We start from the raw sequence: 23,087 nt of genomic DNA on the forward strand, positions 1-23,087 counted from the left end.
CCTTCAATGATTTCGATGAGGAAAAGCAAATCATAGCCAATTCGCTCACTTACTATAAATTTTATTGCTTTCAGAGTTTCTGAGAATAACAGAAGGAAATAGGAAGGCAGGCATATTTCTATGAAAACAAATTGTTATTGCTTTTGTATAACAATCCTCATCCACCACGCACGCGTAATGACTGAGGATGGGTTTGAACTTCATTTGCCTTAGAGCCTTGACATTGATGATGAAGATGACGTTGCCGCTGCACTCTGCAAATAGAGAAAGATAAGAACGTCAGAATCTTTTTCCTTTCTAAACTCAATTGAGAGAGAGAGAATTAAACGGGACAGACATTTCGTCTGCGTGCGGAAAAATGCATTCGAGCCTAAACTAAACAATGGAGATGCTTTGAAGTTGCAATAATGTCAATAGGAAACTGAGTAGCATGAGATCCAAGGGATGTGTCTCAAGTCCAATAAAATTCTGACACACATAGAAGAAAATGAAAATCAAACAAAATATAGTAAGGTTCTTACCAATGGGATGCCCTTAAGGGCTCTTTCTTCCAAAAACTTTGATGGTTTATAGAAGCTACCGTACATTTCTGACCATTTCTTTAGACTTTTATATACATGATTTGCCCCAACCGTATCTGCCCAAAATACTAAACCACCACTGCCAAAAAAGGAGATAATCACCGTCAGATCAGGCTAAACAATAATCAGAGAAAAGGACTAGACAAGAACAAGTTGATTTTCTGGATTAATCCTGAATCATACAACAAATGACTATACCCAAATAGATTCCACACATGAACTTCCTCATAATGCAGGTACGAATGACTCTAAACATAACCTTCCACGATAATGTTACTCCCCTTCTACATATCTATTAAGGTACTAATTTGTACACTAACCAACAAGATACTATGCACGTGACTCAGACGTAAGCAAGTACTATTTAGGATAAACTTTGCAATGACATTAGGAAACCATCAAATTAGCTATAAATAAAATAAAATAAAGACTGTCCCTCAATTTTCGTCCCCCCAACCACAAAGAAAGGACAAAAGAGAAACTGCCCCAAAAGCACTTACCGATAAGATGGGAAGCTCATTCCAAGAACAGATGCAATATCAAGGTCTGATGCTCGAACGACGACTCCTTCATCGAGCACCCGGCATGCCTCATTGACTACTGGGAAGAGTACCATCTCCAGAATTTCTTTATCAGAAACTGATATAGGCTGTTGAACAATTGCCAATAACAAATACATTAGCTATTTTGCCTATGAAGGAAACAGAAAGTTGATGGCAGTTGTTGTCTTGTCTTTTATAGCCTGTTGCTTATAACTATATTATGGGCCCATAAAACTTGAAGTTGGCATTTGGTTGACAAAATATCATGCCTATAGAATGTTTTTGAAAGCAAATTTTACCTTTCCATTGGGCATAATTTTCGTATGCTTTCTACACTCCTCAATAATAGGTAACACTGAAGGATCAGGCTTTGGCTTGCTTCCCTTCTCGTAAATATAGTATCCTTTCCCATTGTTTTTTCCTGAAATACCAACAATTCATAAAATGCCCCAACAATAGAGGAACAAGAATTGACAACACTATCTAAGGGGAAAAGAATATTCCAGGAATGAATCTTTACCATTCCGTCCACTTTTCACCAAAAGTTCAATCAATGGAGATCTGAATGTTCGATCTGGGAACGCATTTGCAAATTCTTTTCCCACTGCCAAGGCCACCCCATAGCCAGCTAAGTCTTGAAGCCTACAAGTATTGCAAAAGAGAAGTATAACTTATCACCATCCATCAAAAATATACCTGGACATATACTTTCATATGTATTCCTCCAAACCAAATCTCCACAAGCAGATGAACTGAAATCTGATCAGTAACAGAGCTCTATGTTTAACTGGTCCATTACCTACTTTGCCATCAGTAACATCCAGATACAAATATGAATCATCAGTTGTAAGTATTTGTGCAGATGTACCAATATGTGGCAGTAATTTTTCACTTCTTAGATTTCCCCCCTTACAGAAAGACAGCTGGTTCCCAGCTTGTGAGTTGCAGAAGCATATGTTATGCAGTAATCATCATTACACCCAAGCTACAATCAAGTAAGATGACAGTTCCATGCTTCTCATTAAAAAAAAAATAACATGACAGTTCCATGACACAGAATTTATTTGATTAATTCCCTCTCCATCCCTTCTTTATTTTGTACAAGAGATCATTAAAGTTGGAAACATATGTACTGAAAATTATGAAAAAGCTATCTAATGCAAAGGAAAGAACATTACTGGAAGGGCCCCATAGGAAGGCCAAAATTGCTGATCACTCGGTCAATTCTGAACACGTCAACACCTAAATTGACCAATATGTGTGCACCTTGAGTATAGGGGAAGAATGTCCGATTGACTGCAAAGCCGGTGCAGTTACCCACCACAACAGGAACTTTCTTTATTATTTTCCCAACTGTCATAAGATCAAGAATTGCTTGCGGGGAAGTTTTTTGTGTTCGTACAATCTCCAAAAGAGGCATCACATGGGCAGGACTGTTTATCAGAGAGAAAAGTCAAATAATAAGATAAAAGAGCAGGTTTATTAAGGTCAATATTAGAAAATACAAAATATAATGCAAATTTGTCCAAATGGTTCAACTTCAGTTAAGCAGAGAGCAAAAGATATGCCCCAATAGCTAAAACTTGTAACTTCAATCTAGAGGCCACAGGTTCAAATCTCGGGGAGGGCAGGGTGGGGCTTATGGAATGGGAGAAAGCTACCTCTCTTTGTGTAGTCAAAGTGACCCTCACATGTACCATATAAAAAAAGAGAGAGAGAGCATACTTACTGACAGTTATGGAACCGGCAATCTTTTTATTTAAGGTCTAATCTGTTTTATTCAGGTATAATTACTTCCTTAAATATTCATTTATTTAACCTGAACAAAGAAATCATACACCATTCATGATTTGTCCAAAGGCCATAATTGATGTTTGTTATAACAGGGTTTCCTAATAAACAAGCAAATCCCTGCAAATTAATAAATTGAAAATGGTGTGAAGAGGAAGGGGAAAAAGGAAATTAGGAAAGGAAGAAATTGAAGCTTCTGAGAAATAGCATTTGTGTTATCAAAATTACTATGGATGAAAAGTGCCACTGACTCCAAAAGTGTCCACATAAGAAACACTCAGAATCCAAATTATGTCAGGATCCCTAAAAACCACTCTCGGGATATGCCAACCACAAAAATTCAATCTACCAAATGAAAGATGAGAAAGGTGGTAAAAAGTGAAAAGTTCAAATAACCTATTGTTCGTCAACAGCTTTATGAGGATCTATTTGATCTAAGAAGATCCATCTTAACTATGATTGAAGTGTACCTAGTGATTACTCCTACTGGAGTTGAAAATAAAAAAAAATTTAAGGTATGCGAGAGAACTGATGAGAAAGTTTAACAGCTTGGCAATGTATTCTTCATGTACAGCACTTATTCACTTATACAGATTATATTGAGATAGCTCCTTATAATCATTCAATGCTCTTGCAGAAATGCTAGCCTCTCACCATATCCATGAGGGCCACAAGATGCAATAAGAAAGGCTATGCTCCAAAAGTGCCAAATAATGCCTTTCAAAAGTAATGCCAACATAAAGTCATGGAGGTTTGAGATGTTAGATTCCTCCATATATAAGGCATATGATAAAAAATTAGAATGGCAATGAAGTTTGATCACCTGAAAAAGTGTGCTCCTATAACACGATCTTGTGATTTAATTTTTTCTCCAATTACATTGAGGTCAATAGTGGAGGTGTTTGTTGCCAAAATGCAGTGAGGAGGGCAGGCCTTCTCTATCTCACTAAATATTTTTTGCTTTAAAGGAACATTTTCAATAACAGCCTGCAAAGAGGAACTACATTAGAAATCTTTAATTGCAAATCCTCCAACATCAAAAAATCCAAAGTTACTAAGTAGAGATTGACATATTCTGAGTAAAGATAATCATGAAAGTTTATGTGTGGCCAAGTGGAAAATGCTAGCTGATGGGCCATTTTATACACAAACTGAAGCAATCGATGGTTTAGAAATGTTATAAATTCCATAGAATGGCTCACCTCTATGACCATGTCCACATCTCTAAATTCAGAGTAATCCAAAACTCCTTTAAGCATTGAGAGAGCTTTTTCTGCCTTATCCTTTGTCAATTTTCCTCTACTTACTAAACCTTGAACATTTGCTGCCAACAAAAATAAAGAAGAGGAGAAAAACGATAGTATTAAATTTCTAAAACATGAATAGTTCCATCTGCAACATATATATCTAAAATAATTATTACCGTTATATTTTAAAAATAAGAATTAGAATGTTATAATTCCTTGCCAAGAAAATACTACTATTGTCAGTTTGTTGGCTACTGAAAGAGCTATCATAACCTATGGACGAAATAACCACCTTCTATCATTTTTATTCCCTTCAGGAGATATTCAGAATTAACTTCCTTGAGAACAACAAATATATTGCTCACAATAAGAGCCGTAGCAATTCCAGAACCCATTAGGCCTCCACCAATTACAGCAACTTTCTTTGTTTGCCTTGGTTTGAGGCCAACATCTGTAACATTTGGCACCTGCGAATTTCAGAGAAAAAAGCCACAAAAGATCCCAATTGCTTGTGAGACTTCAATATCAACTAGTTTGGATCCTCCACCAGACAGCCAAGTATTACACATGGCAAGTGCCATCACTAGCTTAATTACTGCTGGAGGAATTAAAAATAAGAAAAAGGTGCAAAGTATTCCAGGTATCAGCAAATTACCTTTGATGTAGCACGTTGGGCAAGGAAAACATGAACAAGACCTTTTGCAGTGTCTGAAAGGACTAACTCCTTAAAAACTTTGGCCTCCTGCGTAGATAAATTCCTATGTGAAAAATATAAATGAATAGATAGCAATATTAAATGCAAGGGATCCTATGAAATCCATACTGCACACCCCAAAAGTTTATGAGATATTATAAATGCTCCATTGCCAAGAAAAAAACTGCATTCTACTATAACAGGTAAACAGCAGAAGCCATTTCATCAGCAAGGAAGACAGTTATGCAAATGAAATAGGTCTCAAAAAAATTACCTTTAGAACTCCATCATATCCCCCATGGACAATGCCCTCCTCAATTACATCTAGACATGCCTGATGCTGAGGCAAATTTGGGGCAGTCTTTTTTGCTTGTTGTCTTGCAGTTCTTAACACTTCCCGTGCTTCAGAGAGGGACCCAATCTTGTCTGTTCTGTGAAGGGAACGCAACCATGGCTTACGTCTCTCTGCAATGTCTAAAGCCCATCTGCAAGAAACTTTCAGTAACTCTTCAGAAGGGACAATAGCATCAATAAGACCCAGCTTCTTTCCTTCTTCAGACATGATTGGTTTGGATAACTGCAAAGATATTATACATATATATGAATTAGATTTACTAAGAGAAAAAAAAAATGACTCCATGACCATTAACAATGAAAAGCTTTTAAGAGATAAAGTTTCAATGGTGAAGGATATAGCATTAGCTTAGTGGCTTATGATAAAGAACACATGTAGATTTGCTGTTTCGCCCTAGCATGCTATTAGAACCATTGAAGGAAAATTAAATCCAATTATTGGTTTTAACCATAAATCATTATTTAAAAATCTTTTCATCAAAAAAACATTCTTAGTTGAAAACTAAAATTAAATTAATCCACACAATATGTCCAGCAGCTAGTTTAAAACAAAAGAATAAAAACCTAATGACAAAGTTTTCTAACTCTAGTAGAGAATGGAATTAATGCCTGGACCTTTTAATGTGCTGAGCAATACCTCTCTCTCACCCTACCTCCCTTTTTATAGTCATGAATAGGTAAATGACAAGGCAGAATTAATTACAAGCCATTAATAATAGGCAAAATAAGTTAACAAGCCATTAAAATTTCAAAAGGCATCACAGACAGGGAGTGTTACCAGCATCATTTCAATGGCCTTTGACAGCCCTATAAGCCTTGGAAGACGTTGTGTGCCTTGTGAAAGAGCCATAGCATAAGAAATCAGTCAATGCTTGTAAAGTACAAACTAGTAGTTATCCAAATTCCAAACTCAGAACAATTGCACATCTGTGAATATTTTTGTCAACATATACTAGTGACTATACCTCCAAATCCAGGAATCACTCCAAGTGACAACTCTGGCAAGCCAAGTTGAGCTCTAGGAGCAGCAATACGTGCATGGCAACCCTGCAATATGAATAACAAGGATCAGACAACTGTACAAACAAAAAAAAATAGTTCGCAGAAGTTAAACACAAAAAATACTACTAATCAAAAGAGAAAACAACAAACCATTGCTAATTCTAAGCCACCTCCAAGAGCCAATCCTTCAACAGCTGCCACAAGAGGCTTCTTACAATCTGAAATGACCAAAACAGTTTGAGCAAAAAAAAAGAAACGACCAAAACAGAACCGTATGAGAGGATCATAAATAAAAGTAAAAAGGGAAAAAAATCAGTAATTAATAACTTCACAAAACACTGAATATATATAAAAGGATGAGGGAAGACCTTCCATTGCATTAACAACAAGATCGATGGATACATCAGGCATAATCGATATATCACCTGTTTAACCACCAATAAAATACTGATTGTAAATTTCCACTTCTCATTAAGTAAGTTTCAGTAATTACTTGTAAATTAGTAAAATTAACCGCAACAAAAACTGCAAAGAGTCTAATTAACTAACGAACTATCTCATACCGGTTCCGTGAACTTTCTGGAAAACATTGATATCAAAACCACCAGAAAACCTTCCTCCCTTGCCTTCATTAACCAATTCAAATAATAATAATAATAAATAAAATCAGTAAAGAGAGTTCCAATAATTAACATGCCTACCTTATAATAAAAATTCTAACATAAGATAATCATTAAAAAAAAGAAAGAAAGAAAACAGAGTTTATTGAATTTGATTTAAAATCTGGAAATTTACCGGTTAAAACAATAGCTTTGACATCACTTCTCCTCGTTGCCTCATCGAATTTCTCCTTCAATCCCGAAATTACTGAACAGTAACAAAGAAAAGGAAAGAAAAATCACATCACCACGTCAGAAATGAAGACCAAGAAAGACATCAAAAGAAGGCGATACAGTTTGGCTGAGCAGAGCCTTACTGGGAATAGCTAAGGCGTTAACGGGAGGGTTGGACATGGTGATCACTGCAACGCCGTCGTTTCCGACCTCCATCGTCACTCGAATTTGCGCCATCGCTCTTTTAGCTCTTTTTTCTGCGTTTTCTCCAAAGAAGATATAAAGGAGCTTTAATCCCTGTGCTTCGCATTTTATATAGTCTTTGAGTGGCGATGTTCAAAGTGTGGAAAATGAAATTCGACTTAAAAATATATATATATATATATATTTCCATTTTCTTTTTTTATTTTTTTTTTCCGAGAAGTAAAGTGTAACAAATATTCCTAATACCTCGTGTGCCACGTGGATTTTGGCGTGGCGGTCTAATCTTGATCCCATGAAAATCGCGGCAATACGATGTAGGAACTACGTCGTTTTACATCTCTAACAACCGCGGTCAACGTTTGGGTGGTTGTTCTTTTGTCTCCTTTATGAAAGAAGATGTTTCGACGAACGAAATTTATGGCTTTTCGTGAATGATTTTCCAAGTTCACACCACAGCTTCATTTTATTGCGTTCACAACTCAAATGACTATGATGTCTTGTAAATGAAAATTGACTATAACAATATTTGTCGGTAGTGATTCAATGATAAGTACCAGTGAAGTTAGTTTTAAATTGTTGAATTTAAATCAATTTTAAAATAATTTCATGACTTGACCGATGATTTATGATTTTTTTTTTAAATAGGTGCTTTTATGATGACATATGATCTAAACATTCATCCATCCACATTGAATCATCGAAACAAGTTTTCCCTAAACTAATTATCACCGTATAAAAAACTAAATTAAATAGTTGTAAAATGTGAGGTTTGAATTTTTATTTTAAAATCTTAATTTTTAAGTTAAAGATTCACTAACTTAGAACAATTGTATCTATTACTAATAATAAAAGAATGAAAAAATAACAACCAACATCACTAAACGAAGCATTGAAATTTTAAATGAATAAAACCTAATAATAATTGAATAAATGAAATTATACCATAAATGTAAGAATTTTCCTGTAGTTGAATTCAATACACTATTTGAGCGTAATTTATATTTGTCATAATGAAATATTATTACTTTAATTATTATTTAAACAAATTATAAGATCTAAGATCGATCTTAGATTGCACTGGACTGTAAGGTTAGTCCTATGAAGGCATAAATCGGTTCATAATCCAAAAGTTTTAAAACCAAACCTATATAGGTGGTTCGAGATTTTGATTTAAAAAAGCTAGTTCACTAGGAGTCTAGATCATATTTACACTTATTTGTTTGTTAAACAAGTTTTAATGCTCTTAAATTAATATTTCTCAATGCATTGTATTATCTATAAATTATAGAGATTATACAAAATAAATAAACACAAATACTAGTACCTTTTATATTTATTCGGCCACCATATTGAATGAAAAAGTAATTTTACGAAACAGTAATTCTAAACATATATATATATTTTTTTTTCATTTTTTCTGTTCTAATACCTTGGATAAATACGTTGATAAAAAAGTTAACCATTAGTAAAAATAATCTACTACTCATTTTAGCATTACTCAATACTGTTATTAATTTCAAAAGATACATTTAACTTCTTTAAGAACATATTTACATTTACGTGACATTATTTAAATGAAATTATATGACAATGTGAGGTAACTATTTCATAAAATCCGTTTTTTTTTATTGATGAAAAATTAATAAAATACATATTATATGCCAAAGGTTGAATTAATAATAGGTAGAATTGAACTAGATCCTATCTATTCATAGGCGAAGTGGTCCATCCAAGTATAGAATCCTAATTTCTACCCTGCTTCAAATAGGACTTAAACAAAGACTTTTTAGCTCAACCACGTTTACATTTTATTAAATATCTAATATATATTATATAACATTTAATTTATAAATAAAATTAAAAAACATGACGATGTTGATATGAAAATACTGTATAAATTTAATACATAATTAAAATTTTTAAATGGTTTAAAATGTGATAGTGGAGTATTTATATTTAGGAGTGACTTGACCCATACAAAGCAAGATCGACTCTGTTTTGTTTTGGTTGAAGACTCCAAGTCTTCGTAACACTTTACAGAGGATCTCTTATTTATAAACTCTCATTATCATTGATTTGGACCTACTGTATAAATTATACTACTAGCAGTACTAGTGCTAGTATATATGAAAAGCTAACAATTTCCCGAGCTATCACTTTCAGTTAACTTAATCTTAAAATTTTTAGGTCAAAATTTTATATTTAAAGTTGTAACTTTATATATAAAACCATTACTCTATATATTATATCAAATGAATTTTTAAATTATACAAAGAAAATTAAAATGTTATTATATTAATGCATTGAATAATTTTTCTTTTATATACTGTTTTTTTCTTTCTAACATAACTTCATTAAAAGCGTTCATAGTGATTAAGATAATAATCTAAATTAACAAAATGATTTTTAAAGACACGTGGCAGAACACTAATGTTTCTTCTAGTATATATAGTTGAATGTGTGAAACTTGGTGGAATGACTTCGAAGCTTAGGTGCTGGCGTCAAATTCAACAGATGACATGTAACATGCTTTAACGGACCTTTTTTATTGGTCTGGGCCTAGTCCAAAGTGAAACAGAGGAGTCAACAAGTCAACATAGCCCATTGACTTAGGGATGATTCTGAATTTGACTATCAACAGCACTATATGAAAGTTGTCCCCGAATACAAAACTCATCGGCGTCGACGACGACGATCGTGGGCAACAGAGGGGGTTTTTTGAATTTTAGCCCACTCTTGGATGGGACTTTGGTCATCCAAGATTAGCTGCAAAATAATTCTTTTTCCTTTGCATCAAATTACACACAATCCTGCTTGTTCTTGTCCAGATTAATCAATCTTAGAAGAGCAGGCATGAACAGCTGGCCAATTCGGCGCCTAATTTGCGGTCCTACGAACGTTGTTCAAAGCAAGATTGCAAAACCCAGATTTCATCCTTTGGAATGTGCTTGACAATTGCAGCTATTTACCAAACCAAAATCAAGTGCAGAATTATGAATGTGGCATGAATAACTTGCCATATTGGCATTAATTGCCATGTTGCCACCTAACGCAGAAGAGTAGGATAAGTTAAAGTCTAAGAAAAAGTCAACCGCATCCCCAACAATCCTAGCTTTTTTATTTTTTATTTTTTCTCTTCGGGATTCAAGTGCAACATGAAATTTGAGTGTTAGCCAGGTCTGAATTTAATAAAGTTCCTTTTTCATTAAAGAAAATATGAGGTTTGGCACTTGGCAAGTAGGCATATCTGAATACAGGTTTAAGGGACACGTGTCACTGTATCTGATTCTGACTCAGAAAGTTATGCTGTACCCGGAGAAAGAAAGAAAGAAAGAAAGAAAGAAAGAAATTGACATGCAATTTGCCCTCCATATGTACCCATATGTGCTGTCTGCTCATTACTTGTGTACTTAATTTCTGGAACCCTTCAGCCCAAATATTTACATGTTTATATAGTAATTTACCCTCAGTAACTTGTGAGCCAATCTAGCTACTAGACTTTAATTTACTGAAATGGAAGTATGGAACTGGTTCGGGTTAATAATTAATACCACTTAAAGATATTTATGCATTTTCTACAGCACGGAGAAGTCCCAGATAAATGGATCGTTTCAACAAATTTCTCATTCTAATTCAACCTTCCAATTTATGCAAAAGAAATATTTCAGAATAGGAAATAGGGACAATAACTTTCTTATTGCTTTTCAGAATAGGAAATAGGGACAATAACTTTCTTATTGCTTTTAAGGTTTGTGTGCATTAAGACAGATGTAACATTGGTTTTCCTCTCAGCCACCGCACCTTCATCGGCCTAGAGCTTTGAGTTCGATTTTGGAGATGATGTTGCTGGTGCACTCTGCAAAAGAAGAAGAAGAATGAATATCAAAATTATTTTTTGTTCTTTACTTAATTACACGTTGATTATTAGAGCCTTGATTCACCATTGGTTTAACTAGCTATATAGTTCTTACCAGTGGCATGCCCTTCACGGCTCTTTCTTCCAAAAACCTAGATGGTTTGAAGAAGCTACCATAGATTTCTGACCATCTTTTGAGACTCGTATAGATATGGTTTGACCCAACTGTATCTGCCCAAAACATGATTCCACCACTGCCACAGAAGATACTTGTTATTTTTGTACGATATGAAGGAAATAAGAGCCCAAGTAATAAACCAGAAAAAGGAATGCAAGAGAGCAAGGTGATTTTCTGGCATATTCAGGAATCAAGTAGTAGTAAACAAACTATATACATATAAAGGGTATTCCAAAAATAAGTTCCATGGCATGAGATAGAGTTTAACTGAAAAGCTATTTGGCATGTAATTTATTAGCACACAGCAGCTCTTAATAGACAACAGAGAAACCCACATATGAAATATAGTTATTGCAGAACCTACAGCAGTTGAAAATGGAATCATAAAATTTTCCAAACATTATGAGATTATCATTCAGGAGTTCAACTAGCAGAGAATAAGAAGTGTCACTTACCGGTAAGATGGGAAGCTCATTCCAAGTACAGATGCAACATCAAGGTCTGATGCTCGAGCTACTACACCCTCATCCAAAACAAGGCATGCCTCGTTAACTGCTGGAAACAATAACATCTCTAGAATTTCTTTGTCTGTAACTGATATAGGCTGTCGATTAAAAACAAAGAAAAATATATTAGCTATAGAACAGAAAATACAAAAGAGTAATTTATGTTGTTAACTGACATAGAATGCAGCCAATGACGCTAAGAATGGGCCCCTATAATCAATTTAAGGTGGTGTACAAAATTCCATGCCATACAATATTTTTCGTTCAAATAGGAGACTACAATACCTTTCCACCAGGCATAATATTCATAAGCTGTCTGGACTCCTCAATAATAGGTAGCACTGAAGGATCAGGTTTTGGCCTGCTCCCCTTTTCATAAATATAAAATCCTTTTCCATTGCTTTTGCCTAGAATGCCAAAAAAACACTAATTGATTCCAAATGATAGACACTAAAATGCATTAGAAACATGCATTAAATGGGGAAAGAGAAAAATATTAGGAGCAGAAACAAAGTCCTGTTTTACCATTTCGTCCATTTTTCAACAAAAGTTCAGTCAATGGAGACCTGAATGTTCGATCAGGAAATGCATTTGCAAATTCTTTCCCAGCTGCCAAGCCTAGTCTATATCCACCCAAGTCCTGAAGCCTGCAAGCATTGCAATTGACAAGCATAAACGATCACTATCCATTCAGAAGACACATGTACACGCAAGTCCACATGCATTGCTTTGATATAGAGCTTCATAAGGAATCATGCATGGCAAAACATACAACTCAGCAGACAGAAAAACCAGCAGACATCTCAGATTTCCAGTCACAACTCACAAGACTACGAGTGTGCTAGCAACTGAATTTGGAAAAGACAATCTTGCTGTTATGCCAAAATTATCATTAACCATTTGGCCTACCATAGCTACATTAAAGTCAGACAACAGTTTCAAGTCAATTATAGTGCAGACTTTCTATTCAGCCATTTTCTATTCCATAAAAGAAATTGTCTATGAAACAATTACAGACATCAAACTAAAAAGTCATATAGAATGCTTTGGAAAGAACGTACTGGAAAGGACCTATGGGAAGGCCAAAATTCCTGATCACCCTGTCAATCCTGAACAAGTCCACACCTAAATTGACCAAAAGATGTGGACCTTGCATATAGGGGAAGAATGTTCGGTTAACTGCAAAGCCAGTGCAGTTACCTACCACAATAGGAACTTTCTTTATTATTTTTCCAACAGTCAGGAGATCAAGAATAACTTGTGGGGAAGTTTTCTCCGTTCGTACAATCTCCAGTAAAGGCATTACATGAGCAGGACTGTTCATCAGAGAATCAGATCAGATCAGAGAAGCATAAAAAGTAGGCATTCATATAAACAGTGGTCAAATTTTGGATAATAAAAAATGGTGTAATAGCATCCAACAAAATATATTTCATTTCAGCATGCTTCCTTTTAACCAGATGATGGCTGTGACAAGGCAAGCACCACACAAATCCATGTATAAGTAAGGAATGAAGAAGCCAACTACATACCGCCTTCATTTTTAATTTTTTGGTTTAGGGAAGTTGGATTCTCCTTCTGTTTTTCATTTTATGTGGTATGTAAGTGGGATTATTATGATGGTAATAACAAATATATTAGCAGAGAACTAAAAAATAAGTTCAGTAACCTGAAAAAATGGGCCCCTATGATACGAGCTTGTGAGTTGGTCTTTTCCCCAATGACATTAAGGTCAATGGTGGATGTATTTGTAGCCAAAATGCAGCAAGAAGAGCAGACCTTCTCGAGTTCAGTAAAGATTTTTTGTTTCAAAGGAACATCCTCAATGACTGCCTGCAAACAGGAATACATGAAGTAAACAACTTCAACTAATATTGACAGTCAGGCCACATGCATCTTATATTTTTGAAATCCTTTGATATCATTAAAACTTAAGTTATTAAGTAGAAATTGATAAATAAAAAATTGTGCACTGGAGAAACTTCAATTAATTTTTCTTTATTCTGACTCTAATTTCTGGCCTGATCATGTCTTGTAAAGATTGATAGTGCCATGTGGTTGACTGCTTGGGAACAGTAACACCTAGTTGTGAATTGGCATAAATGAGCTACACCCATCAATAGAGTAAGAGTACAAAATTCTGTTTAACCAACTTGAGATTATCTTCTGATACACCAATTAAACAGCAAAGACAAAAGCAGCCAAGATTCTGGAGCTAAATTTCAACAACCTAATGACAAGACAACCCACCTCTATGACCATATCCACATCCTTAAATTCTGAATAGTCGGACACTCCTTTCAGCATTGAAAGGGCTTTCCGCCCCTTATCCTGTGTCACTTTTCCCCTAGTTACTAAGCCTTGAATATTTGCTGCCACAGAAAAAAGGCATGTAATTTCTCTGACATGAAAAAATTTTTGATGTCCAAAATAAATCCAAGAAACAATTTTTGATATCATATTAAAAAAAATAAAAAGATAAAAATACCAAAGACGTTATCCAGCCCTCAATGCTACGGGGCTATACTCCAGTTGTCTTTGTGTTCAAATTCAACTACAAGACATGGCTACCCTATGCTCACACTTTCGCAAACAAGTCGAGCCAAGATGACTAACAAAGTCAGCTCTTCATTTTACCTTCTTAAAAATACAAAAACTGCAATTTTCAGGAATACTGATTGATGACCTTATTATATTGTGTTATCCAAACACAATAATATTTAAATCTCTGCTCCTTCCCTCACTCTCAATAGCAATATCATAAATGCAGTCTTCTATTTGATTCAATAGAAAGAATGCTAATGACCAGAACAAACATACAAAAAATTCAAGTCACAATGTACACACACCATACTTTCAGTAATTCAACCTTCCAACAAACCTACCGACGTTTTTGGTTTATAAATACTCAAATATGATCATTTCCTTCAAAAAATATATTCAGAGAAGAGTACATAATTTGTATCAATGGAATAGGCACCTTCTATTGTTTTCATTCCTTTTAGGAGATATTCAGAGTTGATTTCCTTGAGAAAAACAGATATGTTGCTTAAGATAAGAGCTGTAGCTATTCCCGAGCCCATTATGCCTCCACCAATAATAGCAACTTTCTTTACATGCCTTGGTTTCAGACCAACATCAGTAATGTTTGGCACCTGAAGAAGTAACAATTCAAGGAACATATTGAAGTGCTGAAAGATTACGATTTCTGAGTTGAAAAAACCAACCAATCAATACCCATAAAAAATTTCAATACCCTACATTTCAAAAAGATGGCACAGTTCATCATGAAGACTGAGTTTTAGAATTCACCCAACCCACTAAGCTACCTAAATCTTGTAGAGATGGAATCAACAAAAATATAGAGGAAGAAACCAGGGGTTCTCAGAATCAATAGTTACCTTTGCTGTAGTACGTTGGGCAAAGAAAAGATGAGCAAGAGCTTTTGAAGTATTTGACAGGACTAACTCTTTGGCCACTGTAGCCTCCTGTTACAATAAATCTCTATAAGAATGTATTTGCATATTTCAATCCAGCTGGTGCTAGACAATTAACTAGCAGAGCTTATGAGATGGAAAAGTAATTCATTCAAATGAAAATTAAAATGTAAGACATATGAAAAAATTTGTCACTGCACTTAACATATGGTAAGGGTATATACAGTTCTAGCCAAGAAAGTCAGCTTGATGTTATTAGCATTAGGAAACAGCACAAGAAAATTCTTCTGTAAGGATGTTGATATATCAATGAGTAGTAAGCCCAAAGGCCCCAAATCGACAGACCTTTAGAAGCCCAGCATATCCTCCATGGAGAATGCCCTCCTCAACTACATCAAGACATGCCAGGTGCTGAGGCATATTTGGAGCAGTCCTTTTGGCTTGTTCTCTAGCATTTCTTAACAGCCCCTGTGCTTCAGATAGGGATCCAATTTTGTCTGTTCTGTGGAGAGAACGTACCCATGGTTTACGTCTCTCCACAATCCCTAAAGCCCATAGTCGAGATGCTCTCAGTAACTCTTCAGAAGATGCAATGTCATCAATAAGACCTTGAAACTTTCCTTCTTCAGACATTATTGGTTTGGAAAACTGTAAAGAGATTATATTTTTATTGAATTAGATTTAGTGACAAAAAAAAAATTGGCTTGACAAATCATTTTAACTGGCAAAATCAGTTCAAGGAAAGAAGCATGGAATGTCTAAGGTTATAACCCAGGTTAGGGTCTCTTATCATAAGGAAAAGTGGTCTTGTTTTTTCAAAGCTTACTTGCAGCAGTGAGTTTTATGTGTCGTTCTATCAGAACCATTAAAGCTAAATTAAATCCAGTGGCAAATGAATAATGATTAAAAGATTATGTCATTTAAAGAAATTCTGAATTGGAATTAAATATTCTTCAAAGTTCAAATCACTCCAATCATCCAGAAGCAGGACTACATATTCCTCTAATCCAAGCAAAATAAATGGTTGAAACGAAATTAACGAAAGCATTTTAATCTAATGTGTAAGGAATTAACGAATCTTTGAATATGATGATCGATCACCATAATATGTTTCTGCTCTACCCATAACAGTCTTACCAGCAGCATTTCAACAGCCTTTGATACCCCTACAAGCCTTGGAAGACGTTGTGTACCTACCATATTACAAAATCAGTTAATGCTTGTAAATTTCACCTGAACAAAACACCATTTCTACAAACAATGCTATTTTTCTAAAACTCTATATAAATGAGCAGCCATACCTCCGAGTCCAGGAATCACCCCAAGTGTCAATTCTGGCAAGCCTAATTGAGTTTTTGGAGCAGCAATACGTGCATGACAACCCTGTATGAGATTAAGCTGAATGACACAATTGTGCTATGATTGTGACAATCAAAGTTGCTAACAAAAGAAGTTAATCACAGCCGCTCATTAGCAGAAGATACAAACCATTGCCAATTCTAAGCCACCTCCAAGAGCCAATCCTTCAACAGCAGCAACAACAGGCTTCTTGCAATCTGGATTAAAGAAGACCAGCATTGCCAGAGACATAATTACTGTAGATGCTCAATCTTGGCTAATTACAAATCCATCAATTTAACCTCATTCCTGAGAATGTCATGTAGGTATTACTAATGATATTATGTAATCAAGTTAGAGATTTAAACCCCTTTTGTGGCAGGGTCTACGGGTTTATTCCATATTCCTGAGATGTTTTAGAGAATTTTGACATGGTGGACTCAAACATGAGGTTAATTAAGAGATCAACTTTCTCCGAAATATTGAGTGTTATCTAACATGTGATCCTTCACCCATGGCTAATCAATACCTGTCCTATCACAAATTTACTCTAAAAGCCAGGCACCTAGAGTACACTACAGCTTCTTTTGTACACAGTAAGCTCAGACCACATTGGATGCAGTAAATGCATTTCACATCTTACATGTATGGTATATAAAAACCTCATTTTGGTAACAAGTGATTTTCCATATAGATTTCGCATCTCCATGCTTGCTTCTTACTTTCAATTTCCGACTACAATTTCCTAGCTCCAAATCTCCACTTTCTTCCTCTCCTTCCATGTGCTATTTACACTATCAATGCCTTTCAGGTTTATTCATTTTTCATTGCACTCTTTACTCCAGGATTAACCCAAATCCTCTTCTTTTCCATCTCTATTTGATCCCATACTCAATAGCAGCACTACCTTGCCTCATACAGAGGGAAAACAGAAAAAAAAGGAAAAATAAAACCTTTACAATTACATAAAGAACAACACTCTGTAACAGTACACGAATTCCTGAATAAAGAAGAAACCCTGAACCAAAATAAATACTTAAATAACATTAACAAGCAATAAATTCAAGAAAGCATTAAACTAAAGCTAAGCAAACACCTTCTATAGTGTTGACAATGAGATCAAATGATTCATTTGGTGAATCCGAAACATCTCCTGCCAAGCCAACAATATTGATACTCTTAAGTACTTTCAGAAAATAACATATAAACAATGACAACCTGAACTGAAAAAAGGCCAATCAAGTATTCATACCGCTCTTATGAACCTTCTGAAAAGCACTGATGTCAAAACCCCCCGAAAACCTTCCACCCTTGCCTTCAATTACCATTAGAACACACAGAATCAGTAAAACAGCTCCGGGAATCAGCTCCAGTCTTAAAACAACTTTTAACATGATGATATTTCAAATGCTTTCACTTTGAAATTTTTTTTTCTTCTAACAAACAATTGAATACTATAATCAGAAATACTCAGTCCTATCAGTCTCTTAAATGCATACTTCAAATCATCTTATGTATGGCTTTTGATCAAGTCTCATTCATAAAGACGAGAGTTTCTTCCAGAAAAGAAAGATCATCCATTAAATAAACAAGGAATCACGTGATTAAAAAGAGAACCGATTTCCTAACTTGAACAAGCTTTAAAACTAACCATATCATATGCCTCTGACTTCAATCAAACTACTGTAAGAATACTATCAAAAGAAAAATCGAATATTGGAGCATTCAACCAAACTTCGGAATTCACCGGTCAAAACAATAGCCTTAACATCGCTTCTCCTCGTAGCCTCACTGAATTTCTCCTTCATTACCGCAATTACTGCATTCCCAAACGAACAAAACATCAAAAGAAAGGGAAAAAAATCAAATACCTGGGGAAGCAAAAATGATTCTTAAAAGCTTACTGGCAACGGTTAAAACATTCAAGGGAGGATTAGAGATGGAAATGACAGCAACACCATCATTTCCAACCTCCATTGTCACTACAGTCACGGCCATCGCCAACGCTTTCTCTTCTGTTTTTCGCTTTCTTTATTTACCAATCTCTTCAAGAAGTTAAACAAAGAGATAGAGCTTTACAGAAGACTAGGCTGCAGTTCAGTAGCTGACCAGAGAGGAGAGGGACCCCATGATTTCCTCTAGAATTAGAAAGTTTTTTTTTTTTAAATATCTTTTTGGGTACGTTGAATCACAAGCTTAATCACTAGCGCGGACTTCAATTTTTTGACCCAAAAAAAGTCATTTATTGCAGTGTCGTTGCAAACGATGAAAGGTGTTTACTTTCCCTCGTTATGCATGTCTAACCGACTGCAAACTTTAAAAGGTCTATTACAACTGGCGTACTGTTACATGTGTCACGTGGGTCGACCTAGTACTATTATTACTGTAACTAGACTATGGCCGTGCGTTACACACGAATTTTTTTTTTTTTACCTTTTTTTTTTCATTTTTCTCTTTTTTTATGTATCCTCCACGTGAGTAAAAGAGAAAGCTCTTCTGAGATTTCTTTTTAAGTATGTTATAGATATTTACAGAGTGGGAGGCTTGCTTCGGCAACTGGAAACCTATTGACAGGGGAAAATAAGGAAGGTGTTTTTTTTTTTCTAAAAAAAAAGAAAAGACATGATATTGATGGTCTTGACCTCTTTTGTCTCTTCCTCCTTGAACCCTCGGTCTTGGTCCGCTGGAAATTGTTGGAACTGGAATTGCAGTTGGTCGTTGCCGTGGGCACGGCGCCCAAACACGTGACGTGGGTCATGCCGTCACACAGCTGCTAATTTGAAAATTAACCATGTAAATGCTATCTTTACTAGAAGATTAATGAGGTCAAGTCGCCATAAATTCCATCACCTCTCAAAAATCTAAATTTAAAAGGTAAAATGTTCGAATTAAATTTAACCATCCTACTTTTAATGTAAAGTAATAATCATAATATGTTAGATATTTTTCTAAAATAAATATTCATTACAAAATTTGAAAAAAGATTGTCATCGCGTTGACAATTTAATAATTAACTCATTAATTTATTGTACCTTGTTTAATTGATTGTATTACTTAAGTACCATGGGTTGTTGAGTTACTTCACAAACAAGAAAGTCATCGATGGCTAATTTGTCCATCCATTTTCAAAGGGAGGATAATATATATTTATAGTTTTCTTACACGAGTGCACTAACTTGTGGAAAATGCTGGCTTGGAAAGGAATTAGCAATAGATTTGATTTTATTCATTGCTACTTGATTATTACTATATTAGTGGCTTTCAGCTATGTCCATCATTATTAATGGTACCGATAATAGTACTTGTAAATGAATGAGTGCTGGAATATTATCATGGGTGTTTGGTAATTTGATTTTGGCCATTTGTTTTCTTTATGTTTAATTTTGGTATTTTGGTGCCTTGCCACTACACGTCACATGTTCATGTATTTGTCTTGTTTTTATTATTTAGTGATCTTGTCTTCTGTAATTTGCAAAATAAATTCATTTTTTGTTGCATATTTTGAGTTTAGAATATTAAGGAAGTATCATAATTATTTAAATTAAATATTTTATATTGTTCAGCTATTTATTTTTGTAAATAAATTTTTTATTAAAATATTCGTTATAGTGTTTAATTTCTTCATATATCAAAATGAAATTAATTCACAAAGGGATTTAAAACTTTCAATATGTATTCGAAAAGAGTAATATATATATATATATATATATATATATATATATCAACTTGAACGTAAGATTTCTACACAAATTGAGCCAAACCCAAGTGGTTGAGAGCCAGCAGTCACAAGTTGAATGCACTGAAACCCAGGACAGATACAGGGTGGCGGTCATTTAATTGTCGGTTAAAAGTTGGTGGCAAATCAAATTATGGATTTGGTTGAGCGTAATTTGGGGCAGATATTGTATTTATTTTTGTTTTCTAGTTTTTTCTTATTTAGATGAACCATGTCATGTTATTTGTTTAAGAAATGAGTCATATTTGAATTTAAAGAAAAAAGGAAAGTCGAAATGATTTAGATTTTAGAGTAATGCCGAAGGAACTGATGAACTCGTGAGTCGTGAGGGATAGAAATGTCCAAAATCAAGCCCAAATTAAGTGGGCCAAGGGCCCCGGACTATTGGACTTCATCTTATAGCTCTTGTCACCCGTCAGCCAGGGTGCAACAAAATCAAGCCTGGTTGGCCCAAGACCAACTCGTTTCCGCCAGAATTTCCAAGTAGGAAATCGAGTGAGAGACCGGAATCAAATCAAAATCTAAAAATGGCGTCGTCTTGGAAGGTAATGTCTAGGTTATCGTCTCGGTTACAGTCTCCAACTCTCAAGCTCAACAAAACCTCACTCTCTGCTCTCCAATCCACTTCGGATTCTTCTGTTAGGCGCATATCTCGAGTCTCAAGGTGAGAGATTTAATCTTATTTAACATTTTTGTGTGTTCGAATCTTTAATTTTCTATGATTATAATTCGTTTTATATTTTTTTAATGAAAAATAAGGTTAGCATTGGGGCTGAGTAGTGTAGGGTCGATGATGCCGCTCCACAGCGCCATAGCTTCGTCGCGATTAGTATCGAGCTTGGCTTCTGAGTCTGGGACTTGGAGTTTAGTTCCTCAAGGTTGTTTAACTTATTTTTCATTTCCTTTAATATTATTTTTTTGTTATATTTATTCAAAAGCTGAAAAGTATATGTTGATGATCAAATAACAAACAAAAAAAAAAAAACTAAGAGAGCAAAGTTAGCATTTTGATCCGGAACTTCTAATGAAAACCTTTCAATTTTGCATAAACAATTAATGGTGGCCAAATAGCTTGTTGTTATCTAATCATCTAATTGGACATCTATTTCGGATTTGTTTTGGTATTGTAATTGATAGAACAATAAATTTTGCATCCTATGATATACTGAAAGCTTGAAATTGAATGCTTTTGCCGCATTCTTTGTTGCTGGAACTTTAAATAAAAGGAAGCTGTGAAAGTTAAACTCGAGGCAGATATGTGGTTTATCGAATTATGGATTTCGTAACTAAAAAGTTTAGATGATCTGCATTAGCTATCTAACTGCAGACTGACGTATTATTCGAAGGTGTAATTTGAAGCATATTTTTTGTACTTTGACATGAAATCAGTGACAGTGGTGATGTTCACTATGTTTGAATTGCAGGTATCTCAATGCCTTTATGACAGCCTCCTTTTGCAGTGAGTTTTTGGAGAAGAACAAAGATAGAAATGTTGGGTTCATGTTGAGGCCTTTCTCTTTTCTATTTTCCATGGTTTCAGAGGGACGAGATTTTGTAGTTCACCCTGTATGTTTGAGGAATGCAGGTTGCAATTGACATCGATTTATGCTTTGGTTCCTTGTGTTGACAGTTTCCTTTTTTTCCCCCAAATGTCTCTCAGCGTGGATGAACATTACATAATCATGATGAACTGTTATTTGTTAACTTTAACTAGAGGTGATCAGTCTTTCTTTCTGCCTTATTTTTAAGCTTTAGCAAGCTCTTGATCACATGTTATACTGATGAGTGACAAAGTTCTTTCTGGTAACGGAAGTCAGCATACTTGAGTGAAACCTCCAACAAATATGGGGACCAAAGTAAATCTAACCAGACCATTTGCAGCTGTCATATTTTGTATATTTTGTCTAGGTCGTGTCAATGTTAGTTTGCTTGCCATTTTAGTTATGGCCTGCACTGTTTAATAGTGATTCTTTTCTCAATGAAGCTGATATTGGTGAGTATTAAAACTGATGTTGACAATGGCATGTTATTATAGCCTTCCATACTCTCATTCCCCTGTAGTTTTCTTGGTTTTGGTCATTGTGGTATTGCAAAAGGGCATTTTCAATGCACTTCATTATTCATGCTGAAAGTGTAGAATGCTGCCTTTAATTTTAATTGCAGGTTTAAGCGGATTTTATCAATAGTACCAGCCCTTTCCTAATTGATTGGCCCTTGCTTAGTGAAATTGAGTTTTTCCAGTTTGTTTAGGGCATGCTTCGATTGATTTCCTGATACCTCACATGGAGGATGATGCCTTAGTGCTGCACTACTGTTTGACTAAGTTGTTGATGGATGGTAATTAACTGCAATAGCCTATAAAAGCAGCAGATAGAATTTAGGAAACTGTCTACTCCCCTGTTTTCAAAATTTTTCTTATACTATAGGAAACTGTCAACCCCCCTGCTTTCAGAATTTTTTTTTTTTATTATTTCCATTTTTCTTTTGTCAGTATTTCTGGTTAATAGACGCAAAAGAAATTGGTTATGTTTGTCTCGAAAATGTTAGTCCATTTCTGAACTTGGTTGTCTACAACTTCTAACATCTGTGGCACTAAGAGTTGTTTTGTTTTAAAGCTGGTACAACCCTTCAAATGTTTCTTCTAGAAGAACATGGAAAAATGATTTAGAAGAACAAAAAAAAAAGAAGCGTGGCACAAGTTTTCTAACTTGCTTTGGTTAAGGAAAATGATTTATTTTAAAAATTGCTCTGATTTTTCACTGCTGCAAAAATATATGTATTAAATCTA

At 34.8% G+C, this 23,087-nt stretch overlaps 3 protein-coding genes across 6 annotated transcripts; 1 reads left to right on the forward strand and 2 right to left on the reverse strand.

Moving 5' to 3' along the window:
- Positions 30-7,370, reverse strand: LOC18588574 (peroxisomal fatty acid beta-oxidation multifunctional protein AIM1). Its single transcript, XM_018128067.1, has 18 exons — positions 7,188-7,370; positions 7,007-7,078; positions 6,775-6,837; positions 6,580-6,636; positions 6,362-6,429; positions 6,175-6,256; positions 5,988-6,043; positions 5,130-5,432; positions 4,817-4,903; positions 4,454-4,628; positions 4,117-4,238; positions 3,738-3,901; positions 2,302-2,556; positions 1,644-1,765; positions 1,423-1,544; positions 1,082-1,230; positions 522-660; positions 30-254 (listed from the first exon to the last, which is right to left on the reverse strand). Exons 1-18 carry the CDS (start codon positions 7,279-7,281, stop codon positions 210-212), a joined length of 2,175 nt encoding a protein of 724 aa, XP_017983556.1. The 5' UTR covers positions 7,282-7,370; the 3' UTR covers positions 30-209.
- LOC18588575 (peroxisomal fatty acid beta-oxidation multifunctional protein AIM1) lies at positions 10,777-18,812 on the reverse strand. 4 transcript variants are annotated; one of them, XR_001929615.1, is made up of 19 exons: positions 18,468-18,812; positions 18,311-18,382; positions 17,816-17,878; positions 17,660-17,716; positions 16,714-16,781; positions 16,527-16,608; positions 16,363-16,418; positions 15,571-15,873; positions 15,190-15,276; positions 14,769-14,943; positions 14,039-14,160; positions 13,458-13,621; positions 12,850-13,104; positions 12,314-12,435; positions 12,074-12,195; positions 11,738-11,886; positions 11,220-11,358; positions 10,978-11,104; positions 10,777-10,937 (listed from the first exon to the last, which is right to left on the reverse strand). XR_001929615.1 is itself a non-coding variant. In XM_018128389.1 (18 exons), the coding sequence occupies exons 1-18, from the start codon at positions 18,559-18,561 to the stop codon at positions 11,060-11,062; spliced, it is 2,175 nt and encodes a 724-aa protein (XP_017983878.1). In that variant the 5' UTR covers positions 18,562-18,812; the 3' UTR covers positions 10,950-11,059. The 4 variants fall into 4 exon arrangements, 3 of the variants coding, with proteins under 3 accessions (XP_017983878.1, XP_017983879.1, XP_017983880.1); XM_018128389.1 differs by lacking the exon at positions 10,777-10,937 and having other exon boundaries at positions 10,950-11,104; XM_018128390.1 differs by lacking the exons at positions 10,777-10,937; positions 17,660-17,716 and having other exon boundaries at positions 10,950-11,104.
- LOC18588576 lies at positions 20,748-22,305 on the forward strand. Its single transcript, XM_007013068.2, has 3 exons — positions 20,748-20,963; positions 21,059-21,177; positions 21,724-22,305. The coding sequence occupies exons 1-3, from the start codon at positions 20,827-20,829 to the stop codon at positions 21,741-21,743; spliced, it is 276 nt and encodes a 91-aa protein (XP_007013130.1). The 5' UTR covers positions 20,748-20,826; the 3' UTR covers positions 21,744-22,305.

The sequence above is a fragment of the Theobroma cacao genome, chromosome 9 (assembly GCF_000208745.1).
Source record: "Theobroma cacao cultivar B97-61/B2 chromosome 9, Criollo_cocoa_genome_V2, whole genome shotgun sequence".
NCBI classification, from domain to species: Eukaryota; Viridiplantae; Streptophyta; class Magnoliopsida; order Malvales; family Malvaceae; genus Theobroma; species Theobroma cacao.